This window comes from Panthera onca, chromosome A3, assembly GCF_046562875.1.
Source record: "Panthera onca isolate mPanOnc1 chromosome A3, mPanOnc1 haplotype 2, whole genome shotgun sequence".
Taxonomy (NCBI): domain Eukaryota; kingdom Metazoa; phylum Chordata; class Mammalia; order Carnivora; family Felidae; genus Panthera; species Panthera onca.
This window is the reverse complement of record NC_138341.1, coordinates 118,006,657-118,033,891: the sequence shown is the minus strand read 5'-3', so window position 1 is coordinate 118,033,891 and position 27,235 is coordinate 118,006,657. Positions and strand designations below refer to the sequence as shown.

The following is a 27,235-nucleotide window of genomic DNA, read 5'->3' as shown; positions in this document are numbered from 1 at the left end:
TCCAGCGTGGGAGGCAGTTTATTGATGTTTATTTGCCCAGATGACTCTTCCTCACTGTTCTGGGGTTGAAAGAATTAGGGGAAGTGGAGACGTGTCAGATGGAAGTCAAAAGGCACACACTGAATGTACCATGATGGGCTAAAAAGAGGTTGGTCTGAGATTGACAAGCCCCCCATTTCAGAGGCTCAGAAAGACTGGGCCCAAGATCATGGGCCAAGTCCCTTCCATTTGCCAGAGAACCAGGCACAACCCTGGCCGGCTTTCCTGCTGGCTCTCACACCAGGCACCAGGCATCTTCGGACCTGGCTGTTGTGCCTGTGGGACCACCAACATCACAGTGGCCATGGTGTCTTGACCTAAACAAACAGGGAAGGCCTGGCCTGGCTCCTTCTGTACTAGGAGAGACAAAGGTGACTGATGAGCAGATCTGCGGTGCACGAGTAATGGGAGGGGCAGTGCTTGTCAGCGTGAGATCATGACTCTAGAATGTAGTGTAAATCCACAAGGTGGGTAAGTAAAGGCTGGCCACAATGATTAAGCATGGAAGTGTCACTCTGAGCCAGCCCAACTTCTGAACAGGCGGACTTCTTAGACAGCCTCTGCTCGTAGGGGGTTTCGGTCCCCTTGGCTCTAAACTGTCACGGAAGCAGAAGGAAGTGGAAGTGCCCAGCTGGGGCCTGGGGACTGCCACGATTGTCCAGATCTCTGTGGTCAGAGAGCGGCCCAGCCACCTCAGCCCTGCCCCTGGGATGAAGGAGGGAACAGGACGTTGAGTCCCGGGAGGGCTGCCCCCTGGGCCCGCGCCCCGCCTGCCTGGCTCCGCAGGCCTCTTCTTCTACCGCTTCTTCTTGGCCTCCTTCTTGGGCCTCTTGCTGGCAGAAAGAGCAGCAGCCTTGGGCTTCCTCGTCACCTCCACACTTCTAGGCTCAGAGGGTTCTGCCTCCTGCATGGCAATAGAAAGGAGAGTCCCGTTTAGACGAGTCAAGCCTGACACCAGCAAAACGAGACCGTGTCTGAAGGGGGCTTCGCGAACTAAAGCACACTGCCACAGAAACACCAGGGACAGGAACCGTCAGCGCCGGGACCCCGGACCGCACGTCTGCAGGGCTGCCCCTGGGGGAGCAGGGCGGTCCTCAGTGAAGAACAGAGGAAGAGGCCCCAAGGGAGGAGGCAGCCTCTGGAGTCTCAGGAGGCCTGGGTGGCATTGAGGCTCCTCCGCGTACCAGCCAAGTGACCTTGTGAGCAACTCACTTCCCCTTCCTGTGTCTTTGGTTTACCCACCTCTGAGATGGAAATAGTGATGCACGCCCCGGAGGGCTGAGGTGAGGAGGCAAAACGCATGGAAAGCGCCCTGCCGCCGGCTGGCTGCTGGCCCTGTGCTGGTCCCGGGCAGATGGCAGGTGGGGAGCCGGCTGTGGGACAGACCCACTGTGGCTTGCTCTCCTTCCGGCCCTGCTGTTCTCCTTCTCCCGTTCAACCCACAGACTGCCAGGGCCGGGAGGGGTGGAGAGTGCCGGCCGGCAGGTGGGCAACCCCCACACTGTGTTCTGTGGGGCCTGGCAGAGGTGCCCTGTGGGGGAGGGCAGAGGGCAGCCTTGGGGCGGAACTCCAGACTCTCCCTACAACTGGGGCAGCCCTGGTTTTTCTCTGTCGGGACTCGTTCCCTGTAAGATCTGGTTTACACAGAGGTCCTGCTGCTAAAAAAAGGTTCAAAACCGCAGATCCAGCCCTGGCCTTCGTTGCACAGATGAAGACAGAGGACTCCAGGCGAGGGACTCGGCTTGCCACAGCCACAGAAGCCTATGTCCAAGAATCTGGAGTGGATTCAGTCCTGTCAAGTGCTCCCTCCTCCCCTGGGTGATCAGTCACGCTGTGTCTCGGCCAGGCAGGATGTTAGCGAGGCAGGTCCAGCCCAGAGAACACTGACCACAGCCCCTGGGCCTCCTCCGGCCCGCAGGCAGACTTCAGTTGGCCTGCAGTGTTTATTTCTAAGCATTTGAGCCAACTGGTAGACTTCCCATTCAATCTGGACTCCTAGCTTTTCTTGAAAACTTTAAACACCTAGTAATGCTGGCCCCTCATCCCCCGGTGGAAAAAAATGGGCTGGGCAGCGGCTGCCCCTTCATTCAGCTGCCCACGCTCCCCACACCCCCCACGGCCCACTGTCCCCAGCACTACAGAAAGGAAATGTTTCTCAGTACTTGTGTCCTTTTATCAAAAACGGGAAAATAAAAAGCAGACTAAGAATACTAAGAAGGAGCACACTTCTGGAAGAGAAAAAATATTTCCCCATGTTTAACCGGCCGACTCCCAGCTTCCAGCTTGCTTTGCTCTCTGTCCTTCCCTGGCCCCGCACCTTAAGCTATGTGCTCACAGAAGCCGTGTGACCGTGGCTGGGAGAGGCAGTCCACACCTATGTACTGGCCTACTCCAGAGATCTGTCGGCTCCCTCTCATCAGCCATCACTGCCTCGCCTCCACCCTGCCAGCCTCCAGCAGAGACACCAGATGTAAAGGCCCAGACCAGCCCCCGGTGCCCGCGGGTGACCTTCCCAAGATAATGAGGGGGCTGGTCCCTCCCCTGGCCAGGTCTCCGACGGTGGCTCTGGACTTTCCCAGCCTATCTACTTGTGTGATACTGTTAATGTAACTTGGCCAAAAAAAAAAAAAAAAAAAAAAAAAAGGAAGAAAGAAAGAAAAAGTTAGCCTGTTAGAAAGACAAACAAACAAAACAAAACCTCAGAGGAGCCAGTGTGTCAAGTGCTGGAGTTGCCGGCTGCAGAGCACAGCAGGAAGGCTACTGTTTAAGGCAAACCCCACAAGGCACGATGCCTTTGGAGACCTTGGGAGCTGGAAACCGTCCCCACTGCAGTACCTATGAGGCCAGAGGAAACCAGTCAGTCCCTGAGTGCCCCAGGCAAAGGCCCCGATGAGACAATGGCTTATGCACAGGGAACTTGCCAAGCCCGCCAGGATCTCCACAGATGGAGCCCCCCTCCCCCGCCACTCAAAGCTCAAAGCTCGGTGCCTCCTCCACTTTCAGTAGGGCCCAGTTCAGAATCCACAGGGATGGTGACACCCGGCTGCCATCCCCAGTGCTTCCCTCAGACCCTCTCTTAGGCATCTTATCCTTTTCTCTCCTGAGCAGACCTCGCTCCCGATCCAGCTGTCTGTCAGATGACTGGACTGGCACCTTCCAGGCACCTCCAACCCCACTGTCCCAGACCAAGCACGGCCCCTTCTCCAGCAGGCGGAGGGTCCTCCTCCCCACCTGAGGCAGAGCAACTAGAGTCCCAGTAACCCCAGACCTCTCTGCTCCCAACTGTCCAATCAGTCACCAGGTACCGGTGATTCAACAACCCCTTCCACCTCCTGACTTGGTCACCCTCTCTAGCACCAAAGTCCCTCCTTTGGTCCCTCCACTGCTAACTGACCTCTCTGCTCAGTGCCACAGATCCCCCCACCTTAAACCTTCCAGGGGGCTATCCCCCACGGTCCCATGCCCCACACATGGGATGGCATCTAAGGAGGCCACATCTCCAGCTTCTTCTGGGCTCTTCTCTAGACCCCACACTGGGTCAGGTGTCGGGGCTTCTGCCAGTCACTCTTAACAAGAGGAGCGCCCTTCCTGGCCACCCAGCAAAGCCCTCCCTGTGGCCCAGCACAAGAATACACTCCTACTCACCATCCAGCCTTCCTTCCCTGCTCCTCCACCTCCAGCAGCGTCCATCCCTCCCTCCACCCCTCCCCCCTCCCACCCCCGGTACCGAGGAACTGTGCATTGCCACTGCTACCTTACCACAGTGACATATTATCCTGTTTGTCTCCCCTACCAGCTGTGAGCTCCTTGGGACAGCTTCAGTTGTAAAAGAGAAGAGAAGAGAAGAGAAGAGAAGAGAAGAGAAGAGAAGAGAAGAGAAGAGAAGAGAAGAGAGGAGAGGAGAGGAGAGGAGAGGAGAGGAGAGGAGAGGAGAGGAGAAGAGAAGAGAAGAAGAAGAGAAGAGAAGGAGAAGAGAAGAGAAGAGAAGAGAAGAGAAGAGAAGAGAAGAGAAGGAAAAGAAAAGAAAAGAAAAGAAAAGAAAAGAAAAGAAAAGAAAAGAAAAAAGAAAAAAGAAAAAAGAAAAGAAAAAAAGAAATGGAAGATCAGGCAAGATCTCCCATAACCATGGGGACTTCACTCTTGTTTATCATCATGAAAACAGAACACACTTAAGGGTTCCTGGTTGGTTCAGTCAGTAGAGCATGTGACTCTTGATCTTGGGGTTGCTGAGTTCAAGCCCCACTTGGGGCATAGAGATAACTTCAGTAAATATTTACAAATATATGTACATAACGTTTAGTCCTGGGTCTCAGTTTTCCCATGGGCACAGAGGACATAAGCAGCTTTGAAACCCAACATACATTCCCAGAAGCATGGCCAGACATAGCCACCAGTAATAATAACAACAACAACAGCCACAACGGCTGCTGATACTACTGTTTACAGGAGGCCGGGCCCTGGGTTATGTGGTGTGTACATACCTTATTTTAGCCTCACAAAGTGCCTTAACGAGTCCCATTGCACAGATGAAAGAAACACTCAGATCGTGTGACTTGCCCAAGGTGTCACTTGGTGAGCAGCAGTGCCAGCATGTGAAGTGCGGTCTTAATGGCTCTAGGATATCATCTGTCCCCGGTTTCCTCGGGACCTCAGGGCTGGAGACTGAGAACCAGAGTCAACTGTGAAATCTATTCTCTATTTAGTAGTGGCTGGAACCACAGGTTCCACAGGTGGCCGTGTGGAACGACAAGAATGGCTTGTTCCAGATTCTGTTGACGGGTCACTCGGACCCCTTGTTTGTGACTGAGGTTCCCACAGGAGTCAGGAGGGCAGGTTAGTGCTCCCCGCACCAGGCTCTGTTTCCCACAGCTGAAAGCAGCTCTCTGTGGGCGTATGTACATGTTACCGTCATCGAGTCATCTGGATGCATGATCTGTCTCCTCCTCACCCCAGACCTCCTCCTCTCCTCCCCATCAAAGATTCTGGCATCGTCACCCACCCAGTTACCCAAGCTAGTAACCTCCAAGCCGGTTCTGAGTTCTCGCCGCCCCCTCGTGCCCCCCGCATCCCATCGGCCCCAGGTCCTGCCTGCTCTACGTTCTGAGGACCTCTCGAATCCACCCGGCCCCCTGGACACACACTGCTGCACCAGGTCACAGCCCACGGTCTGCCCCCTCACTGTGTCAGCCTCCCACACGCTCTCCTCACCACCTACCTCACTGCTTTCAGTCTATTCTAGAACAACAGTCCCAACCATGTCTGTTTTCCACTTTAATATGTTTCTGGTTCCCTCTTCGTAGGAGACAAATTCCAAGACCTTCCTTGTGGCCTCCAGGCCCACACCACTCCAGAGCCGGCCCTGTCTCCCGGCACACCCCCTCACAGAGCCCACTCCGTCACCCCAGGCTGCCGGCCCGCCAGTATCGCCCACTGCTTTGTTCCCTTTCCTGCTCTGCCTAGGTTCCCCGCACCCCCACCTATCTATCCACACCCAATGGATCCAGGTTCCGTGCCAGGCACCACGGGGTAACGAAGAGAGAACATGCTTAGTGATGCGCACCAAGCGTCCGCTCACTGAGCCTCCATCACCCCAATGAGCCAGCCACTGTGAGCTCATTTGACAAGAAGGGAAACTGAGGCTGAGTCTCGATGACGGGTCCAATGGGGGCACAGCCACCTTCCCCCCAAGCTATAGGGAAGAAAAGGCAGCTCTTATGCACATGATAAGACTCTGGGGTCCTAGCCACAAAGAGCTGTAGCTCCAAATTCTTAGCTAGTAAGGACGACTCTGCATGAATGACCGACTCATAATTTCTCTTCAAACGCACGTTGCTGGTACAAGCGAGGCAGACTCCGAGTACTACAGCCCCACCTTTAAATCTGGGAACTCCGGGCCTCACCGGAGGCAAGTTTTAAGTCTCCTCAGCGAGCACGCCATGGCCAGCCATGGCCACCACCACCGGGAGGATCAGGAAACCTCCCCCGCCAGGTGGCTCCGGGCTCTGCGGAGGCACCCGTCCTCTGTGGACACAGGCCTCATCAATAATGAAGCAGTTCCACAGCTGCTTACGAGGCCAGAAAATTGCTGCTATTCATCAGATTCGAATAATCGAATCTGTGCCACAATGCATCAAATCCCTTCCAGCAGGGAAGGCACTCAGGATTTTATGATTTCCACTATACAGTTCAGTGTGGATTGAGTCCGATAAATCAGGACAGAACGTCATTCCATATGGGCTGAAACCACTCTCTCAAGTGGTCCCGGGAAGGAAAACCACTGTGCTGTGCTCAGGTCCTCACGCACCTTATCTCACTTGATCCCCAAGAACTCTGGGTTGGGTCTGCATGCCCTCCTTTTATAGCTCAGGACACAGGCTCAGGGACATGAAGGGCGTGCCCAGTGGCGATGCTCCTGTTGGTCCTGGTCTCTTGCCCCAGGCCTGGGTGGGGTGCCCGCCCCCCCAGAAGACCTTGCAGGGGTAGAACTAGCACTGGCCTTGAGGGGGAGAGAGGACTAGCCGAAACAAGGTGTGGGGGAGGCCTTCCGTGGCAGCTCAACAAGGCGCACGAAGACAGTGTCCAGGATACGCCTGGCAGGCAAGAACTGTGATTACAGAGAACAGCCTTGGAGCTCATTCCAGACACAATTCAGCACGACTGCAGGCCCGTCCCACCGGCTGGGCTGTGGCCCTTTGTGTCCGGCTGTCTCTCCCATGAGACGGCACCCATCTCGAGACCATGTTTATACCGTCACCCTGCCCGCCACACAGCAATCTCTCCAGAAGGGCTCGTTAAGTAAAAAACACCCTGCTGCCCAATTCAACTGCAAACTGCTCCCAAGCTTAAAAAAAATACAGGGCAGAAGTGCAAAGTTAGTTCTATGAGCCTGTCTCCTAAGGTGTTGAGAGTAGGTATAATATACACTTGCCCAAGTTAATTATTTACTCTGGCAACCCCAGGCGGAATTTTCCAACAGGCTCCTGAACTTCCAGGCCACAGCCAGAGCTGGGAAGGCTCCCTCGTTTTTAGGGCTCCAAATCTGCAGAGCTTTCTGGCTGACAGTGAAGTCTACGTGGGCATCACACTGAAAGCCACCACTCTTGCTATCAATTCTGGTGAGTTCTCCACTGGATCACAATGCTGGGCATCAGTTGTCTCTGTCTGCCCAACACCCCCTCTTGCACTGGGGCTCTGCCATTTCTCTATCCCATACGGTTCTAGGGGGACTCTCAGTCACGGTGGCCACTCCTGTGGCCAGTTAAATGTGGCCTGGCCAGAAATGGTACCCACTGCCCCTTCCTATCGATGGGGCAAGGTGCAAGCACGTGGCCAAGCCAGAGCCAGGCAGAGGACTTCCATGAGACCTGGAAAGTGAGCACAGGCAGAGAGATGGTTTCTCTTACTTATAAACCATAAGCAGTAAGGATGCAGACTGGGGCTGCTGCAGCCACCTTCCTGACTTGTCACGAGTGCCTAAGAATGAGGCCAACACTCACAGGAAAGCCAGGAGATGGAGACAGAGCCCTGAAGACCTTTCAAGCCTCTGAACCCAGATGCGCCTTGAAATTCCCAGTTCTGAGAACCAATACAATTTCTTTCTGGAAAAACTGCTGGAGCTGTTTCTGACTTTCAACACAGAGTCCCCATTACTGCAGGAAGAGACTGTGGCAATCCACACAAAGACAGCAGAGTGCGAGTTGAAGGTACCGGCTAGGGGCTGGCAGCCGGCTGGGGAGACATGAACCCAACACATGAAGAGATGGGAACAGTCAGCGTTCGAACTAGTAGGAGAGTCTGTGATTCACTGCCAGAGGAACCATTCCTATCTGCTAGGTGAGTCGCTGAACCAAAAGTCAACACCCACTTGCTTAGGGTTAACTGGATCAACATTCTGTGTAGAAACTGATCCGAAAGAGGCTGGGAGTAAGTTCCAGCAGGCTTTTGGGGAAGGGGGAGAGGAGCGTGCTGCCTTTATTTCCTCACTACCTGCTCCTTAAACTCCTGGAATTTGGCTCCCACCTCATCAAACTGAGAACAGCTATAGCCTGTCTTCCCAGAAAATGTGCCTGAGCATAAAGATATCTAGCACATTTTTGTTCACAATTTCAGGGACCCTGTGAACTTCTGAAGCCTATCCAGGGACCCACAGGGACCCAGGAAGTCTGTTAAGAACTTTGCTCCACTGAAGCCGAACTCTGGAGGAGAGCAGCCTTTCCTCAGTCGCTCAGGAGTTCTTGTTGTGCGGTCCCCATGGGGACTGAGTTGTACATGTACTCTCTTTGAACCACAGCGGTTTTCAGGGAGACCACAGTCCCCTCTGCCCGCCGCTCTGCCCTGTCTCTCCTGAGACAGCGACAGGAACGGAGACCCCAGCTTTGTCTGCACGGCACCCCTGTCCCTCCTGGGGCGGGACCCTCCCCTCCCGCCACACTGGCCATAGCTGTCCCAAGCTGGGTCAGCCACAGTTCCTTCCCTGGGGATTCTGGAACTGGGACCAAGCAGGAAGGCAGCCTCCAGATGCTGCAGCTGAAAGACATAAACTTTGGAAGCTGTTAGTGGCCATGTTTCATCTCACCACAGGGACAGTGAGCAGAGGAAGCAGGGCCCTGGTAAGACAAATGAAAGACAGGAGATGGACAGGGAAGGGATACAGAGGAGATGCAGATGGTGAGTGACAGAGTCCCTGGTTCTCGCCCCTTCCAGAGGCCCAGCTGCACCCCCGCTCTGGGACAGCACCCGCTGTCTTTTCAGTACATCTTTTCAGTATATCCACACTGCACAGAAACTACTTCAAGCAGGTTGGGAATGCCCCAGGTTCAGGCCTTTTCTGAATCTTAATTTCTGTTGAAAAGCTCAGCAACACACTCCCAGGGTTTCAAGTAATAATGCCATATTGATAAAATAATTCCCAGGCCTCTATCCCCAACTTCTCACTGGCTGTTTCTTTCCCACTTGGACGTCTTGCTATTATTTCAATCTTAACACATGTAGAACCGAACACTTCCTACCCTCCCAAAATTGGTTTGTGCTTCAGGGAAATCGTCTAAAGATTGGACCAGTGGCTGCATAACAGAATCACCAGAACACTTCAAGAAAATACTGATCCAGGCTACGGTGAACAACAGAATCAGAATCTCTATGGGGGCAGTCCAGGGCTTTGAAAACTCCCCAGGCAGGCGCAGACAGATGGAAAGTAGTGGACCAGCCCAAGGACTCCCTAGGCCCTTACTCACAGCAGACATCAATGAGGCTTTACCTGGAGCCTAGAAGCAGCCCAGAAGCCTTTCACTATGGCCACCACAAAATCAATCAGAATGGCATGAGAGATGAAATGTACCTGCCAGCCCGGACTGGAGAGAAACGGTGTAAGGATCTAGATCTTATACTTTAGAATCCAACCTACAAGAAAATGCTTGGATTAAGTGTGGCCCAGGCTTCAATCATTCTCACACAAATGTTTATTTTCTCAGGTCTTAGTTTAATGAGGTGTTGACGAGAACAGTTCTCATTTGGCTTAGGACTGGAAGGACTTTAGTTTTGATTTTGCAAATTGGTTCTTACTCCCACTATGAAAAGGAAGGGGGTGGGGTGGGAAGCATTCGTATGTGTTCCCTCTTTCTTCCCTGATTACCCCCAAAAGAGCTTTCAAAATAATCTGCTAAGTGTTGAAGTACTGAAGTCATAAACTAGTTGCAAAAAATCGGCTTACTGGAACAACAGGAAAGACATTCTTTCGCTTTTCAAAGGCTTTCCCATCATCTAGAGCCAAAAATATTATCTTCTGACCCAAAAAGCCACTAATAAACCTTGTTTCTATAGGCCAAGCGAGAGGGATGATTTTGCCCGAAGCAAACCGTCAAAAAGAGCGAGATTGTTCTCTGGGTCCTCCCACCCCCACTTCTGCCCTCTCCCACCTCCTGGCACCCTCCACTTCCCTCCTGCCCTCAGGCTGCCCGGGGTCCCCACCAGCTATTCTCACTCCACAGGTACCCTTCCTCCCTAAGAGCTCCCTGGCTCCAAGCAAAATCTTCTTTTCTCCATCCCCATCCAAATCCCACATCCCAGCTAGCTGCCAGGCTCAATCCCTGAACACAGGCTCAGCGCCCACCCTCCCTTCATGAGATGGCTTGTGCGCAGAGTGCCGTGTCCCCTTCTATCTATTTAGGAGCGTGGGGAGTCCGAGAAGGCTGCCTGATGGGGGCACCCTGAGGAAAGCCAGCAGCAGAGTCTCTGCATAACTGGGGGCCTGAGGCACCAATAAAAAGTTTAATGTCCGGCACTGTTATTTGTTGCTACTGATCCACTGAAAAGCTTTAAAAAGCTAAAACAGTAAGCTTCAGTCATGAAGACAGTTCACTTATGCGAGCCTTACTGCTCTAAACTGCAAGATAAATTAAAATGAGATGTTATGTACTCTATTTATATTTTAAAAGATGAAGCTGTTGTCCCAAATTAACCTCTGAATAGCAGAGTGGGGAAGTAGGCATATTGCTGAGCCCTTTGTCAACTCCCCGTCTCAAAAGAACGCAACCCACTGCGCCGCTAAGGACAGCAGAGAGAGGAGGAAAAGGCACCCCTTTTCCCTTGTTTGCTGAACTGACCCAGGCCTCTGTGGCTAGCCTGGAAGGGCTAAGAACATGACAGGAGGTGAGCAGCAGCTCTCCAAAAGGCCACACACCTCTGACTCTACATCTCTGCCTACAAAATAAAAACATTCATCACCTCCCTCCCTTGGGACTCTTAGCATTGGCTTCATCAGTGGCCAATGACAGTAAAAATGTTTGTTATTTATAATCACCAATAGCATGCCGAGGCTGGGAGGACAGAGCCCCAGAGCACAGGGATTACGCTTTTAGAGTGTGATACAATTGTGGGTGGAAACACTCCAATCGTGACCTCCTTCTCCAAATACCAGAATAAGAAACAGAGATGGACAGAACCATCCGGAGGCCACGGGCCCATGTCCATGTTCACCAAAGTTCTCAATGCCCTCACTGGCTATGCCTTCCCTCCGCCTGCCCTTTAAATGCTAAATCGTCGCAGCTGTAGCCTTGGACCTCTCCTCATCTCAGCCCATGTTCTCAGCGCGGAAACTGCGTCCTCGCCCGACTTCAAGTACATCTCGACTCTCACGTGTTGATGAACACTCAGCCCAGACCCTCCTCCTGCTAGAGACCTTCTGCACACTTGGCAGAGCCACCCGGTATCTTTTCTTTCTTTTTTTATTTTATTTTTTAAGTTTACATCCAAATTAGTTAGCATATAGTGCAACAATGATTTCAGGAGTAGGTTCCTTAATGCCCCTTACTCATTTAGCTCATCCCCCCTCCCACAACCCCTCCAGCAAGTTCTCCATATTTAAGAGTCTCTTATGTTTTGTCCCCCTCCTGTTGTTGTATTATTTTTGCTTCCCTTCCCTTATGTTCATCTGTTTTGTATCTTAAAGTCCTCATATGAATGAAGTCATATGATATTTGTCTTTCTCCAACTAATTTCGCTTAGCATCATAATACCCTCCAGTTCCATCCACGTAGTTGTAAATGGCAAGATTTCATTCTTTCTGATTGCCGAACAATACTCCATTGTATATGTATATATATACAACATCTTTATCCATTCATCTGTCGATGGACATTTGGGCTCTTTCCATCCTTTGGCTATTGTTGATAGTGCTGCTATAAACATGGGGGTGCATGTGTCTTTGAAACAGCACACCTGTATCCCTTGGATAAATACCTAGTAGTGCAATTGCTGGGTCGTAGAGTAGTTCTACTTTTAATTTTTTGAGGAACCTCCATACTGTTTTCCAGAGTGGCTGCACCAGTTTGCATTCCCACCAGCAATACAAAAGGGTTCCTGTTTCTCTGCATCCTCATCAACATCTGTTGTTGCCTGAGTTGTTAATGTGAGCCATTCTGACAGGTGTCAGGTGGTATCTCATTGTGGTTTTGATTTGTATTTCCCTGATGATGAGTGATGTTGACCATTTCTTCATGTGTCAGTTGGCCATCTGGATGTCTTCTTTGGAGAAGTGTCTATTCATGTCTTTGCCCATTTCTTCACTGGATTATTTGTTTTTTGGGTGTTGACTTGGTAAGTTCGTTATAGACTTTGGATACTAACCCTTTATCTGAGATGTCGTTTGCAAATATCTTCTCCCATTCCATTGGTTGCCTTTTAGTTTTGCTGACTGTTTCCTTCGCTGTGCAGAAGCTTTTTATTTTGATGAGGTCCCAACAGTTCATTTTCACTTTTGTTTCCCTTGCCTCCGGAGACATGTCAAGTAAGAATTTGCTGCAGCCAAGGTCAAAGAGATTGTTGCTTGCTTTTTCCTCGAGGATTTTGATGGCTCCCTGTCTTACACTTAGGTCTTTCATCCATTTTGAGTTTATTTTTGTGTATGGTGTAAGAAAGTGGTCCAGGTTCATTCTTCTGCATGTTGCTGTCCAGTTTTCCCAGCACCACTTGCTGAAGAGACTGTCTTTATTCCATTGACTATTCTTTCCTGCTTTGTCAAAGATTAGTTGGCCATCTTTTCTTTTTTAATGTTTATTTTTGAAAGAGAGAGAGACAGAGGCAGAGAGAGAGGGGGACAGAAAATCCGAAGCAGGCTCTGCACTGATAGCAGCGAGCCTGATGTGGGGCTCGAACCCACAAACCGCGAGATTGTGACCCCATCCAAAGTCAGGAGCTCAACCAACTGAGCCACCTAGGTGCCCCTGAACCACCTGGATATCTTAAAGGCACCTGTTTAAAATTTTATTTTTTTTTAATGTTTTTATTTATTTTTGAAGGATAGAGAGACCGAGCGTGAGCAGGGGAGGAACAGAGAGAGAGGGAGACATAGAATTTGAAGCAGGCTCCAGGCTCCGAGCTGTCAGCCCAGAGCCCGACGCGGGGCTCGAACTCACGAACTGGGAGATCATGACCTGAGCCGAAGTCGGATGCTTAGCCGACTGAGCCACCCAGGCGCCCCAAAGGCACCTGTTTAAAAGTGAACTCAGCACGCTCTTTCCCCAGCTACACCCCAAGTGGCTCCTTTGCCAGGGCTCCCCACTGCATCAGTAAATGGCTATGACTCTCCCAGCTACGTGAGCAGGATCTCTGGGACAGTCATCTCCAAGAAAAATTGATCTCCAGAATATCTTGTATGTTGTTTAGCGAAAAAAGAAACATGTGAAGCTGTATTTAATAGTATGCTATCTTTTACGTGTCAAAGGGGAGAATATTTATATATGTACATATGTACATACACATCACACACACACATATACACATTTGCTTATGTTTCCAAAAAGAAACAAAAGAATAAATCAAAATAACAAAAATGGGGGTGCCCGGGTGGCTCAGTTGGTTAAGTGTCCAACTCTTAATATTGGCTCAGGTGATGATCTTGCAGTCAGATCAAGCCCTACATCAGGCTCCTCACCGAACACAGAGCCTGCTTGGGATTCTCACTCTCCCCCTCTCTCTCTGCCCCTCTCCAACTTGTGTGCACACATGCACACGTGCTCACTCTCTCAAAATAAATAAATATTTATTTATTAAAAATGCTTATTTATTTATGGGGGGGGGGAGGAAGAGAGAGAATCCCAAGACCCCATGCTATTGGCATACAGCCCGATGTAAGGCTTGAACTCAAAAACGGTGAGATCATGACCTGAGTCGAAATCAAGAGTCGGATGCTTGACTGACTGAGCCACCCAGGCACCCCAATAAACTTTTTTTTTTAATTTAAAAAAATAATAAAAATGGTTACCTATGGAGGGAGGAAGGGAATAGGGTAGAGGATATTGATATTAAAGGAGACTTCTGTTTCTGAAGACAATTTTATCTTGTATCATTTTGATGTGGGAAAATGGTGTACATACACATTTTATATCTGTTAATTAAATCAAAAAGGAAAAACATATAAAAGTTCAAAACAAGCTGAAACAAATTAAGCTAAATTCAGATGAGGATGGGAGTATAACTATATGAAAAAAAGAATTACTAAACACAGTACTCTGACCATACATCCCTACTGGGACATATTCTCAGGCCAAATAGAACCTCAGAAAAATCTTAAATTTCATTCTGAGTCTTACTGTTAGTAGTAAAAAACAATATAGTTTTAAGTTATAATAAATATATTATAAGTGTGCAGAACAGAATCAACATAAAAAAAAAAACAAACAAACCTGCTTTCTTTAGAAAAGCCTACTTGCAAGGTTGGCCCTTGGAGGGCACGAGTGAAATTGGATTTTGGGTGGTTCCTACAATTCCCAGAACTGGTAAGAGTGACTCACTGTACCTAAACCAAACAATATGGTTTATGCTGAATACCTGCTTTCCTGCTGGAAGTCTAGAATTTTGTCCGTAAGCAGAGCAGCTTATGTAACCTACACTCAATATTGTTAAGTCCTAGGCAATGAGTCTCTAATGAACTTCCCTGGTAGACAATATTTCACACAACTTGATGAAGCTCCCATTGAGACCATCTGAGCATTAAAAAAACTAAAGGGGTGGGGCGCCTGGGTGGCTCAGTCAGTTAAGCGGCCGACTTCGGCTCAGGTCACGATCTCGCAGTCCGTGAGTTCGAGCCCCGCGTCGGGCTCTGTGCTGACAGCTCAGAGCCTGGAGCCTGTTTCAGATTCTGTGTCTCCCTCTCTCTCTGACCCTCCCCCATTCATGCTCTGTCTCTCTCTGTCTCAAAAATAAATAAACGTTAAAAAAAAAAATTAAAAAAAAAAAAAAAACTAAAGGGGCACCTGAGTGGCTCAGTCAGTTAAGTGTCCGACTTTGGCTCAGGTCATGATCTCACAGTTCGTGGGTTCGAGCCCCGCATCGGGCCCTGTGCGGACAGCTCAGAGCCTAGAGCCTGCTTTGGATTCCATGTCTCCCTCTCTCTCTGACCCTCCCCCACTCATGCTCCGTCTCTTTCTCTCTCAGAAATAAACATTAAAAATTTTTGTAATTAAAAAAACTAAAAACATGTCAAATGTATAAAAATATATATTCAAAATGATATAAAAATCAAAGTTTCATTGGTCAAGATTGGAGGCTGCTGGAGTCCAAACTTACTGCTCTGAAAATTATAAAGGGAAAGAAGCAATAATTTATCCAGCCTTTACTATGAATAGCATTTCAGAATAACCATACAGGCAATGAAGAAATGGTCTTCTTCACTGAAGAATTCCAGCTAGTAAAAGCAAAAGGAAATAATGGAACTTAGCAATGATCACCGAGGGATGCTAAAACGACTTAGGTGAAAGACTGGTGGGGATTTTTTAATAGAGGGATCAGCTAACACCACCTGAATCCACTGATCAATCCTAGAATCTCTAAATGTGTGACAACCAGACACATGTCCATTGATGACATACAACAGGAAGTTCACAGCACCAGCTATGAGGTGTTCTTAGCAAATAACCTGATCTGAGCTGACTCAAGCCTCTAGACTGAATTTCCAATTAATAGGAAGTATGGGGAACAGAGAAACATGTTAAATGACACCACACAGAGGCAATCAGCTAAATCCTGGATATGGATATCATAGATGACAATGACCTGCTTTCTCCAACAGATCAATGTCATGAGAAAACAGAGGGTAGTAGAAGGAGTGTGAATGGCTACAGGATAAAGAGACCTATAGGAAAATGTCAAAACCACAAAAAGCCAATCTGATCATGTCAGTCTCCTACTTAAAACCCTCTGGGCCCTGCCCACTCTTCTGGCTGCACCTCTCATCATGACCCTTCTGTGCTCTGGCCACAGTTACCTTCATTCAGTTACTTGAACTAGAGTCCTTGCAAATGCAATTCCCTCTCCCTGGGGGAGGGGCAACAGGTGGGCCCCTGCCCCAGTAAAATCAGGTCCTTCCCCTTGATACACACCGGCACAAGTGCCCTGGACTTATGGCAACATGCACGCTTGTTCCATATCTGCCCTTCTCTCAAGGATTAGAAGCTCCATGAAGACAGATACTACATCTCGAAGCAGGATGACATGTAGTAGGCACTAAATAAAAACGTGCTTAACACATGTGAACAAATAAAATACTGGTCACGTGGTTCGAGGCCACTGGGTGGGAATGTGACATCGTCCCAACTGATCTTCTCTGCTGTGCTGTTTTTAGTACCTAGAACCCTGTGAGGAGTGGAGGCTCACAGGGAAGAACTCACCACCTCGTGGGACTTGGGAACAGGTACGATGATGGCCAGCACACAGATGAGCTGGAAGATGGCTCCCAAGAAGAGTCCGTACCGTAGCAGGTTCTCCAGGAAAGTAGGCTCGGGCACCTCGGGGGGTGAGAAGTCCAGGTCGGAGGCCATGACCTCAGCCGCCTGCTGCCTTCGGTCGGTCTCCTCTGACTCACCACCCTCCAGAGCCAACTTCTAAACACAAAGGTTAAGTGTCATGTTTCTACAACTGACTTTTAAATAGTTCCACTTGCACAAACACACACAAACTTGCAAGAATACATAAAGCGATTATAGTGAAATGCTAACAATTCTTGAATCTAAGTAGAATACATATGGATAGTCGTTGGACTATTCTTTCAACTTTTTTGTGGGTCTGAAATTTTTCCAAGTTAGAGAAAATAAATAAGTAAATGCAAACACTTCAACACAAATCTCTAATCAACATACGTTTGAAGGCCAGCTATGTTTCAGGTTTTGTTCATTCATTCACTTATTCATCCAATTATCCATTCAACAAACACTTACTGAACACCAAGTACTGAACAGAGGGCAAAAGAGACAAATCCCTGTTCTCTTGGGGCCTACATCTCAGGGCACAGGCAGGCAATGCATCCAGACATGCTACGTCAGCTAGTGACAACTGGTTTGAACAAAACTTGAGGGTACTATTTTAATTTGTACAGGGTGACAGACAGGAAGGGCTCTGAAAGAGACAGGAATCGAGAGGCAGAGACACGAAGTGTAAGCAAACCACTGGAACGCATGAGAGAAGCATATCCAGGCAGAGAGAAAGGCAAGTGTCGAGGCCCTGGGGTAGGGAAATGAGTCCAAAATGTCAGAGAAGAATGCTCGGGAAGGAAGAAAGATCAGAGAGGAGTGTAGGCTGACCCACTAGGACCCTGACACTTCCGAGCTGACTGAAGCCACTGAAGGGTTCTGAGCAGACAAGTGACATGATCTGACTCACATTTTTATATATATACATATTTTTTAAATTTAAATTTTAGTTAACATACAGTGTAATATTGGTTACAGGTGTAGAATTCAGTGATTCATCACTTACATACAACACCCAGTGCTCATCACAAGTGCCCTCCTTAGTACCCACCGCCCATCTAGCCCATCTCCCACCCACCTCCCTCCATCGACCCTCCTCAGTTTGTTCTCTATAGTTAAGAGTCTCTTGTAGTTTGTTTTACTCTCTCCTTCCCCCCATCTTCCCATATGTTCATCTGTTTGGTTTCTTAAATTCCACATGAGTGAAATCATATGGTATCTTTCTCTGATTGAAAAAGTATGCTATCTTATTTTGCTTAACATTATACATTCTAGCTCCATCCATGTCATAAATGGCAAGATTTCATTCTTTTGGATGGCTGAGTAATATTCCATTATGTATATACACTACATCTTCTTTATCCGCTCATCAGCCGAAGGACACTTGGGCTCTCTCCATAGTTTGGCTATTGTTGATAATGCTACTATAAACATTGAGTTGTGCATACTCCTTCAAATCTGTATTTTTGTATCCTGTGGGTAAATACCTAATACTGCAATTGTTAGGCGGTAGGGCACTTCTATTTTTAGTTTTTTGAGGAACCTCCCCACTCTCCCCTAGAGTGACTTACATTTTATTTTTTATTTTTTTTAACTTTTTAAAAAATGCTTATTTATTGAGAGAGAGAGTGGGAGAGGAGCAGAGAGAGAGAGAGAGAGAGAGAGAGAGAGAGAGAGAATCCCAAGCAGGCTCCAGAGTGCAAAGCCAGACATGGGGCTCAAACTCACGAACCGTGAGATCATGACCTGAGCCACAAGAGTCAGATGCTTAATCAACTGAGCCACCCAGGCACCCCGAGTGTCTTACATTTTAAGTGGTGGGATGAGGGGGTACAGAGTAGACACAGGAGGCCAGTGAGAAGGCTACTGCCAGTAACCCAAATAAGAGATGCTAGGGACATGAATGACAGGGGGCATGGTGGTGGCCAGTGGTGACAGGTCCAACCCCAGCCAGCTTCTGCTTTCAGCAGGGACCCCACTCCTAATACCCTGGTCAAGCCGAAAGAACTGCCTGTAGTTCTCCAAGAGCCCAGGCTCTTTCAAAATCCTGGGCCTCTTGGGGTGCCTGGGTGGCTCAGTCAGTTAAGCGTCCGACTTCAGCTCAGGTCATGATCTCACAGTCTGTGAGTTTGAGCCCCGCGTAAGGCTCTGTGCCGATAGCTCAGAGCCTGGAGCCTGCTTTGGATTCTGTGTCTCCCTCCCTCTCTGCCCTCCCCTGCTCATGCTCTGTCTCTCTGTCTCAAAAATAAAAATAAAAACAAAATCCTGGGCCTCTGCCCAGGCTGCACACTCTGCCAAGAATGCCCTTTTCTGTTCTGACTGCATGGTGAAGCCCCCACTGTACCTCCAAGGCTGAGCTCAAGGGTCACCTCTCCAGCATGCCCTCCTTATTGCCATCCTCTTACCCTGGTATGACTGAACTGTTTCCCCTCGACCACGGCACCTAACAGCGTCTTCCTCCTGCCCACCCCAATGAGAAAGGGGCAAACTTACTTTGGAACCAGGCCCACCTGACTCCAAAGCCCTCTGCATTTTCAGAGATCTGTGCCACAATGCTATTTCCTGCTAAAATTGAGCTGTCCAATATGGTGGTCATGAGCCACATGTGGTTACTGAGAGCTGAAACAGAGCCGATCCAAACTGAGAGGGCTGTTAAATATATACTCAATTTAGGAGCTAGCAGGAACATAAAAATGTAAAATACCTCATTAATGAGATTTTTATATTGATTACATGTTGAAATGATATACTGGATTAAGTTGTATTATTTTCACCTGACCTTGAAAAAGAACAAAATTGGAGGATTTACTTTCTGAGTTTAAAACTTACTAGACAGCCACAGTAAGCAAAACAGGCACTGGGATAAGGATATAGACTAACGGAATAGGCAGCTGAGAAATACATCCTCACGTGTAGTCAACTGATTTTCAAACAAGGGCGCCAACACCACTCAATGGGGAAGAACAGTCTTTTCCACACATGGTGCTGGGAAAACTGCATAGCAACATGCAAAATAATGAGGCTAGAATCTTATACCATATACAAAAACGAACTAAAAAATGAGCCAAAGATATGGGGCACCTGGGTGGCTCAGTGAGTTAAGCATCTGATTCTTGATTTCGGCTCATGTCATGGTCTCACAGTTTGTGGGATTGAGCCCCTCATCAGGCTTTGTGCTGACAGCATGGAGCCTGCTTGGGATTCTCTCCGCCCCCCCCCCCCCCGCCCCTCCTCTGCTCACGCTCTCTTCCTCTCTCAAAATAAATAAATGCACTTAAAAAAAAAAAAAAAAGAATCAAAGATCTAAACTTGAGAGCCAAAACTATGAAACTCATACAAGAAAACGTTGGGGAAAATCTTCATGAAACTGGACTTGGCAACGATTTCTTTGATGTGACACCCAAAGCACAGGCAACAAAATAAAAAATAAATTGGACTTCATCAGAATTTAAAAATTGGTGCATCAAAGAACACTATCAAAATACAAACTAGAGTGAAATTATACTAGAGTGAAAATAGAAACTAGAAAACAGTTTGGTTGCTTCTCAAAAAGTTAAACCTAGAACTGCCACATGGAGGGGTGCCTAGGTGGCTCAACCAGTTAAGCATCCAACTCTTGATTTCTGCTCAAGTCATGACCTCACAGTTCATGGGCTCAAGCCCCATGTCAGGCTCTGTGCTGACACTCGGAGCCTGCTTGGGATTCTCTCTCTCCTTCTCTCTCTGTCCCTCCCCTGCTCACGTGGGCTCGCTCCTGCACACTCGCTCGCGCTCTCCCCCAAAATAAATAAACTTAAAAAAAAAAAAAAGAATTACCATATGATCCAGCAACTGCACTCCCCGGTATATGCCCAAAATAACTGAAAGCAGGAGCCCAAACTGATACTTGTACACCAGTGTTCACAGCTGCATTCACAACAGCCAGAAGATGGAAACAACCAAGAGCCTATCAACAGATGAATGGATAAACAAAACGAGGTACATACATACAAAGGAACACTATTCAACTATTAAAAGGAGTGAAATTCCGATACACGCTATAACATGGATGAAGCTTGAAAACATGAAGCATGATACTAAGTGAAACAAGCCAGACACAAAAGGACAAATGTTGTATGATTCTACTCTTAAAAGGTACCTAGAATAGGCAAATTCTAGAGACAGACACAAATTCTAGAGGCAAAGCCTAGAGACAGAAACTAGACTATAGGTTAGCAGGAGCTGGGGGGAGGAGGAATGGGGAGTTATTGTTTAATGGATAGAGTTTCGGTTTGGGATGATGAAAAAGTTCTGGAAATAGATCGTGATGATGGTTAGACACCACTGTGAATGCTACTGAACTATATAGTTAAAAATGGTTAAAATGAGGGGCGTTGGGTGGCTCAGTTGGTTAAGTGTCCAACTTCTGCTAAGGTCATGATCTCACAGTTCACAAGTTCGAGCCCCGCATCGGGCTCTGTGCTGACAGCTCAGAGCCTGGGGCCTGCTTTGGATTCTGTGTCTCCCTCCCTCTCTGCCCCTCCCCTGCTCATGCTGTCTCCTCTCTCTTTCTTTCTCTCTCTCTCTCTCTCTCTCACACACACACACACACACACACACACAAACAAGCATTAAAAAAAAACCTGTTTAATAAAAAATAATTTAAAATGGTTAAAATGAAAGAAAAAAGGTTAAAATGGTAAATTTTATGTTATATATATATTTTACCACCATAAAAAATTTTTTTTACCTTTTTCTTTTTACTTTTTTAAGTCGGCTTCACACCCAGCAGGGAGCCTGGCATGGGGCTTGAACTCATGACCCTGAGATGAAAACCTGAATGGAAATCAATGGACACTTTAGGGGGGGCCCCTGTTTTTACTGTTTAAATGTAGCTACTAGAAAATGTAAAATGACCCAAAGTGGCCTGCACTGTGTTCCTGTGGCATAGCTCCGGGCTAAAGAAAACGTTCTGCTCCGGGCTGAAGAAAAGGTTCTAAGACCTTCCTCCACTTTGGCTCTGCCGCATCACTGCTTTGCACGACTGTCCCAATGCCAGGGAGTGACTAAAGGATGACAAAACCACCTTCTCAGTAAACAGAGTGGGACCTATGCAAATTCACACTGTCCTGCACACACAGGAAGGTCACGTGCCTGAGCCAACAGGGTGGCCACTCTCCCATCACTTCTGCTCTCTTTGGGAGCTGCCTTCAAAGCCCAAGGCCCCTCTTTAAAAAAAAAAAAAAAAAAAAAAAAAAAAAAAAAAAAATCCTCAGAGCTGGCAGATCTTCCTCCTCCCAGGAAGGATTTGACTTCTGGAAAGAACCCAACCTCATCTGGATCCAAGTGTGGTGAATCAGGTGGGGCCTCGAGCTCAGGAATACCATTTTTGGTCAAATACAAGGTATGCCGCTCAGACACCAGGCAGCTTGTTTGGGGTGGTTCATGAACTGGCCCCGAAGTGAATTCCAGGGTGGCCACGAGAACAGCTTCTCTGGAGGAAACACGCAGCTCTGCCAGGGCACCACCACGTGAACACCAAGGTGTAAGAAAAAGCTCACATTCCCTCACAGTGGCAGCTCATAAAGTATACATTTTTAAATATGCCCTTGGTCCCAAAGCTGTAACAAGCCTATTGAACTTATCGATACTTAGATGAACTATGCTTAACAGCAACACTGTTAATGAATATTTGGAATATCATAAAAAGATGGGGCCTGGGGGTGGAGGCAAAAAGCCAGACTCTATCAGCAATTAGCTACACTTTGGGCCCATCTCTTGACCTCCTGGGGACTCGATGTTCTCAGGAGCCAAATGACAATCATCTCTATTCTGAGCTATAATGCATTTAGGATTCTTTTTTTTTTAATGGCAGTAAGACAACCTATAACAAGAGCCATAGAAGTGATTATATCCTTTGACTGAGTAACTCACTTCCTAGAATTTACAGCAAGGAAACAATTCAAACCGAGAAAAAAGGCTTCAGGTACAAAAAAGTTCATGGCAATGCTATTCATTATGCTGCAAAACAGGAAGCAACCAAAATGTCCAACAGTAAAGCAGTTAACCCGATTACGGCGCATCCCGGCACAGTCCCCCTTCACTACAATGGCAAATATAAACACGTATCAGGCCAGCATAAAGTCTTGGAGAATAACATGAGCTGAAAAAAGAAAACAATTATACAAACCCTGCGGCCGTGACCACATATAAAGTGATTTCACCGGCCAGAGATCAGAAGAGACTAGGAAAATGTAAATCGCTGCTGTTCAAGTGAGGACTCCTATACTGGACAGCACAGGTGTCGCGGGAGGGTGGCTGTAAAAGGGTCCTGGGAAACATCAAACACTCTACACATATAGTGTATGCTTTAGAACACTTCCCTAGCTTTCTCTGCACCCCTGTGCTTGACTTCCCAGCCTTCCTGCCAGTACTCTGGGTCTTCCTTTCCTGAGTACAGAAGTCACATGAGTCCTACTCATCCTTCACATCTCAAGCGGGAGGCAGCTGCCCTCAGGCTGCCTGGTGCCCAGTGGTTCCCCGGGCCACTGTTGCGGTAGCAGCAACAGCAAGGAGCGAATCACTTGCCGGATACGCACGACACTTCCCAGTCAATATCTCATTCACTTCCCAACCAGTGGGGAGCTGGGTATTACTGCTGATGAGGATGAGGAAACTGAGGCTTGAAGAGGTTACATGGCCTGCCCAGGGATTACTTGGTGGATGAGTGGTAAAGTCAGGGTTCAAACTGGCTGGCTCCTCCAGGGCCTGAGCTTTCCCCACCAGGTCGACGGCTTTCCAGCTGCAGGCTGTGACCCATTAGGTGAGCTATGGAAACCACTTAGGGGCTGTATCCAGCACTTTTTCCCTTTCCCTTCATTAGCTAGCACTTTAATTAAATAAATAACAACAGAAAATACCGTATTAGTAAGGATCAATATTGTATCCTGAAGCTTTATTTCAGTTGTAGCCATTTACATCCAAGTATGTGTGCTCTAGGCCAAAATTCAAAACCTATTGCTTATTACCTGAGAAGTCAGGAGTCTGGAGTCTTAACGTTTTTCACTTGCTCACTATAAGGCCCTGGTCCGGACCTGACTCAAATATTTGGTAAATGACGATGCCTATGCCTGTCTCCCACCATGAAAGCAAGAGCAGATGCCTCAACCAAATGCCTCATTTAACAATGAGAAGTAGGAGTTGAGAAGCCTGGGGCCTGCTTAGGCTTTCCCAGTGAGTCAGGGCAGAGCTGACTATCCTCCGGTGACTCTAGCCAGAGTCACTTTAAGAGCAGAGGTTTTCACACGTTGTAGAAATCTCTTACCCCTACCAGAATTTAATAAAAACTACTTACTCATCTATTACCAAACATGGCAAATAATTTCATAAGCTACTAGAACCCTTGAGGCTCATCCCTGAATGCCAGACTCTAGTGGTCTCAGATAGCCGTTCATTGGATACATATTTATTCAGCGCCTATTATGTGTCGATATTATTCTGACTCCTGCCAGGGAGTTTTCATCCAAATGAAATGACTTCATCCAATCACACACACACACACACACACACACACACACACACACGTAATACAATGTCAAAGGTATTAGGAGAAAATATAGAGGGAGTGCTATTTTATATGAGGCGGTGAGGGAAGGACCTCTCTGAGAAGGTGACATTTCAGCAGAGGCAAAAAAAAAAAAAAAAAAAAAGCACAGGAATGAGTCATTTAAATGTCTGCTGGACTACCCCAGGTTGGAGGAACAGGTTGGAGGACAAGGTCCTGAGTCAGGAATGAACTTGATGATCCAGGAGAACAGTAGAGCGAGCAAGCTGTGTAGGGCTAGCAGGCCATTATAAGACCTTTGGCTTCTCCCCTTAATAAAAGGGGAGCCTCTCGAAGCTACTTAGCAAAGAAGATGATAAGGTCTGACTTATTTTAAAATGGTCCCTCTGGCTGCTGTGTTGAGAACAACAGACTGCAGAGGGGTAAGAGTGGAAAAGAAACACGGAGACCACTTAGGAGGCTGCTGTAACAGCCAAAAAAAAGACCTGCTTGCACCCGGTTGTCGAAGTGGAGATGGCAAATTCTGGGGTAATGGACATATTTTGAAAAGAGAGCTACTGGGGCGCCTGGGTGGCTCAGTCGGTTGAGCGTCCGACTTCAGCTCAGGTCACGATCTCGCGGTCCGTGAGTTCGAGCCCCGCGTCGGGCTCTGGGCTGATGGCTCAGAGCCTGGAGCCTGCTTCCGATTCTGTGTCTCCCTCTCTCTCTCTGCTCCTCCCCCGTTCATGCTCTGTCTCTCTCTGTTTCAAAAATAAATAAACGTTAAAAAAAAAAAAAAAAGAAAAGAGAGCTACTGGCTTTGCTGAGGTGAAATCTGAAAGAAGTTAAAAATAATCCCTGAAGGTGAAGCTATTCTGTATGATACTGTAATGGTGAATACACGACATTAAGGATTTGTCAACATGCATAGAACTGTACAGCACAATGAGTAAACTTTAATGGATGCAAATGTTTAAAAAAAATCACTTAGGAGGTCAAGGTATCCCAGTAGGGAACACAAAATGTGACATTCTGAACTGAAATGTTTTACAAATGTATGGAGCACCTGGGTGGCTCAGTCAGTTAAGCATCTGACTTCGGCTCAGGTCATGATCTTGCGGTTTGGGAGTTTGAGCCCCGCGTCGGGCTCTGTGCTGACAGCTTGGAGCCTGGAGCCTGCTTTGGATTCTGTGTCTCCCTCTCTCTCTGCCCCTCCCCTGCTCGCATTCTGTCTCTCTCTCAAAAAAAAAAAAAAAAAAAAAAAAAAAAAAAAAAAAAAAAAATATATATATATATATATATATATATATATTTAAAAATATTAAAAAAAAAGAAATGTTTGACAAATGTATTAAACAACTTCACTGAAAGGGCAGGGGGAATCAGGTGTTGACCTCAGTAACTTTGGAAATGAGTGGAGTCCGTGGGACTAAAGATAAAAGGAATTGCACTTGTACAACTCTAGTTGGTAACATTATTTCCCAAAGGGGATAGAGGTTAACAATTCTGAAACCATTACATGTGTATACTGAAACTGAATTGGGTAAATGGATGGTAGATGGTGGGAGCTAAGATTAGTCACAGATAAGCCAGAGGAGGAGGCTAGAATGATCCACGTGGAATGGATGAGAGTTGCAGATCTCAGTATGAACCCATATTTAGCTTAATATAGATACAGGTGACTCCACAGAGAAATATTTATAGATATGCGTGTATATATACAAGTTAGTACACACACATCTGTCTCTTGCACTGAAGGCCTGGAAACATGGGCGTAATGATCACACCTAGCACCGAGGTCTTGGCATTTAATACTTTCTCCAATAAAAGGAACCAAGCTCCTTGGGGACATGGTTAATTCTGGGACTGAGGCACGAAATGTACAAGATGAACCTGGAACAGAAGGTGTTCACAAAACAAAACAAAAAACACATGTGCCGGGGTACCTCAAAGGGATAAAGGAGTGCCCAACCGCCGAAGCTGGGACAATCTGAGCAATAAAATAGAGCAGCACTGGATTATAATCCAAAGTATGAAAATAAATAGGAGACCACACTGATATAAACTGAATAAGTTAATAAATAAATAGGGCAGAGTTGACAAATTTCCTATGGAGAATTCCAAATAATTTACGTAGATTTATCTGACGTTAAGCGTGAAGCATGATTCCACACTCAAGTACGGGTTCCATGTAATGACTTTCTTCCAAGAGTACAATATGGAAGAGGGAAGGAAGGGGAGTAATTTTACTGGAAAAACCTGACTGCCTCAAGCTAGTGATCCAGGTTAACACCAACAGTGACCGTTTATATTGATAGTATGTACCCTTGATATGATGTCATGAGAATGGCACTTTACCTCTGTGGTTTTCCTCCCCAAACCCCATAACTTCAATTTAGTCATGAGAAAAACATCAGACAAACCTCAGCTGAGGATCACTGTACAAAATATCCGACCAGTAATACTCAAAACTGTCAAGCTGTCAAGGAAGTCTGGGAAACTATCACAGCCAAGAGGAGACAAGCAGACGTGACTACTAAACATAAGAGAGTATCCTGGATAGGATCCAGAAAAAGGACATTAGGCGGAAACTGAGCAACTGTGAATAAAGCATGGACTTTAGTTAACACTAACTTAGCAATATTGGTTCATTATGACACATGCACTACCCTAATGTAAGATCTTAAGAACAGGGGCAATTCTCAGGGCGCCTGCCTGGCTCAGTCGGAAGAGCAGGGGCTCTTGATCTCGCGGTGGTGAGTTCCAGCCCCAGGTTGGGTGTAGAGATTATTTAAAATAAATAAATAAATTTTTAAAAGAATTCACCCAACAAACACGCACTGTGCACCTACTAAGCGCTCTGCACTCGCCATCTCATTTAATTCTCAGATCAAGCTATGCGCCCATTTTACAGAGAAGGAAACTGAGGACCAGAGGGGCAACACACAGCAATATGGGGCCCACTCAGCGGTCGAATTCTGGCCGGACTGATTCCGGCGCCCGAGCGCCTCCCATGCTCCACGGATGGAAGGAAAGGCCAGGTCCCGGCAGCTAGCGCTGGGGTCGGGCCCGGGCTCGGAACAACGCTCGCGGCGGCAGAGGCGAGGCCGTCCATCTCCCAGGGACTCAAACTCCCCTCTGCAAGCAACTTCCTGAGGGGCGCCCCGGGAAGTTATTCTCGCCGCGCGCCGAGCGTGCCCGGGACCGGCGGAGCAGCGCCGCCGCCGGGAGCAGCAGGGCCGCGGGCGCCGGAGTCCAACCCCCTCAACGTTCCCGCCACCCCGGCGACTCCGCCCCGCCCCGAAGCCCGAGCCCGGCCGCCGCGCCGCCGCACTTACCTCCCGCGCCGCCGGGCCGCTCCCCCGGAAGTGGTTCCCCGCGGCGGATCCCGGAAGTGACGCGTCGAGCAACCGGCGGGCTCCGCTCCGCCCGC

At 47.9% G+C, this 27,235-nt stretch overlaps 1 protein-coding gene across 3 annotated transcripts; it reads right to left on the bottom strand.

Moving 5' to 3' along the window:
• Window positions 1-27,235, bottom strand: MANBAL (mannosidase beta like). 3 transcript variants are annotated; one of them, XM_078444083.2, is made up of 3 exons: window positions 27,141-27,234; window positions 16,203-16,415; window positions 1-943 (listed from the first exon to the last, which is right to left on the bottom strand). In XM_078444083.2, exons 2-3 carry the CDS (start codon window positions 16,350-16,352, stop codon window positions 836-838), a joined length of 258 nt encoding a protein of 85 aa, XP_078300209.1. In that variant the 5' UTR covers window positions 16,353-16,415; window positions 27,141-27,234; the 3' UTR covers window positions 1-835. The 3 variants fall into 3 exon arrangements, with proteins under 3 accessions (XP_078300209.1, XP_060473285.1, XP_078300210.1); XM_060617302.3 differs by lacking the exon at window positions 27,141-27,234 and adding an exon at window positions 21,010-21,115; XM_078444084.2 differs by lacking the exon at window positions 1-943 and adding an exon at window positions 14,778-15,220 and having other exon boundaries at window positions 27,141-27,235.

What these genes read in the sequence shown, in the direction of transcription:
- MANBAL (XM_078444083.2), bottom strand. Translation starts at nt 16,352, where the DNA reads ATGGCCTCCGACCTGGACTTCTCACCCCCCGAGGTGCCCGAGCCTACT. An exon ending in TTCCCAAGTCCCACGAGGTG is followed by an intron (nt 944 to 16,202) that starts GTGAGTTCTTCC and finishes ATTGCCATGCAG; the next exon opens with GAGGCAGAACCCTCTGAGCC.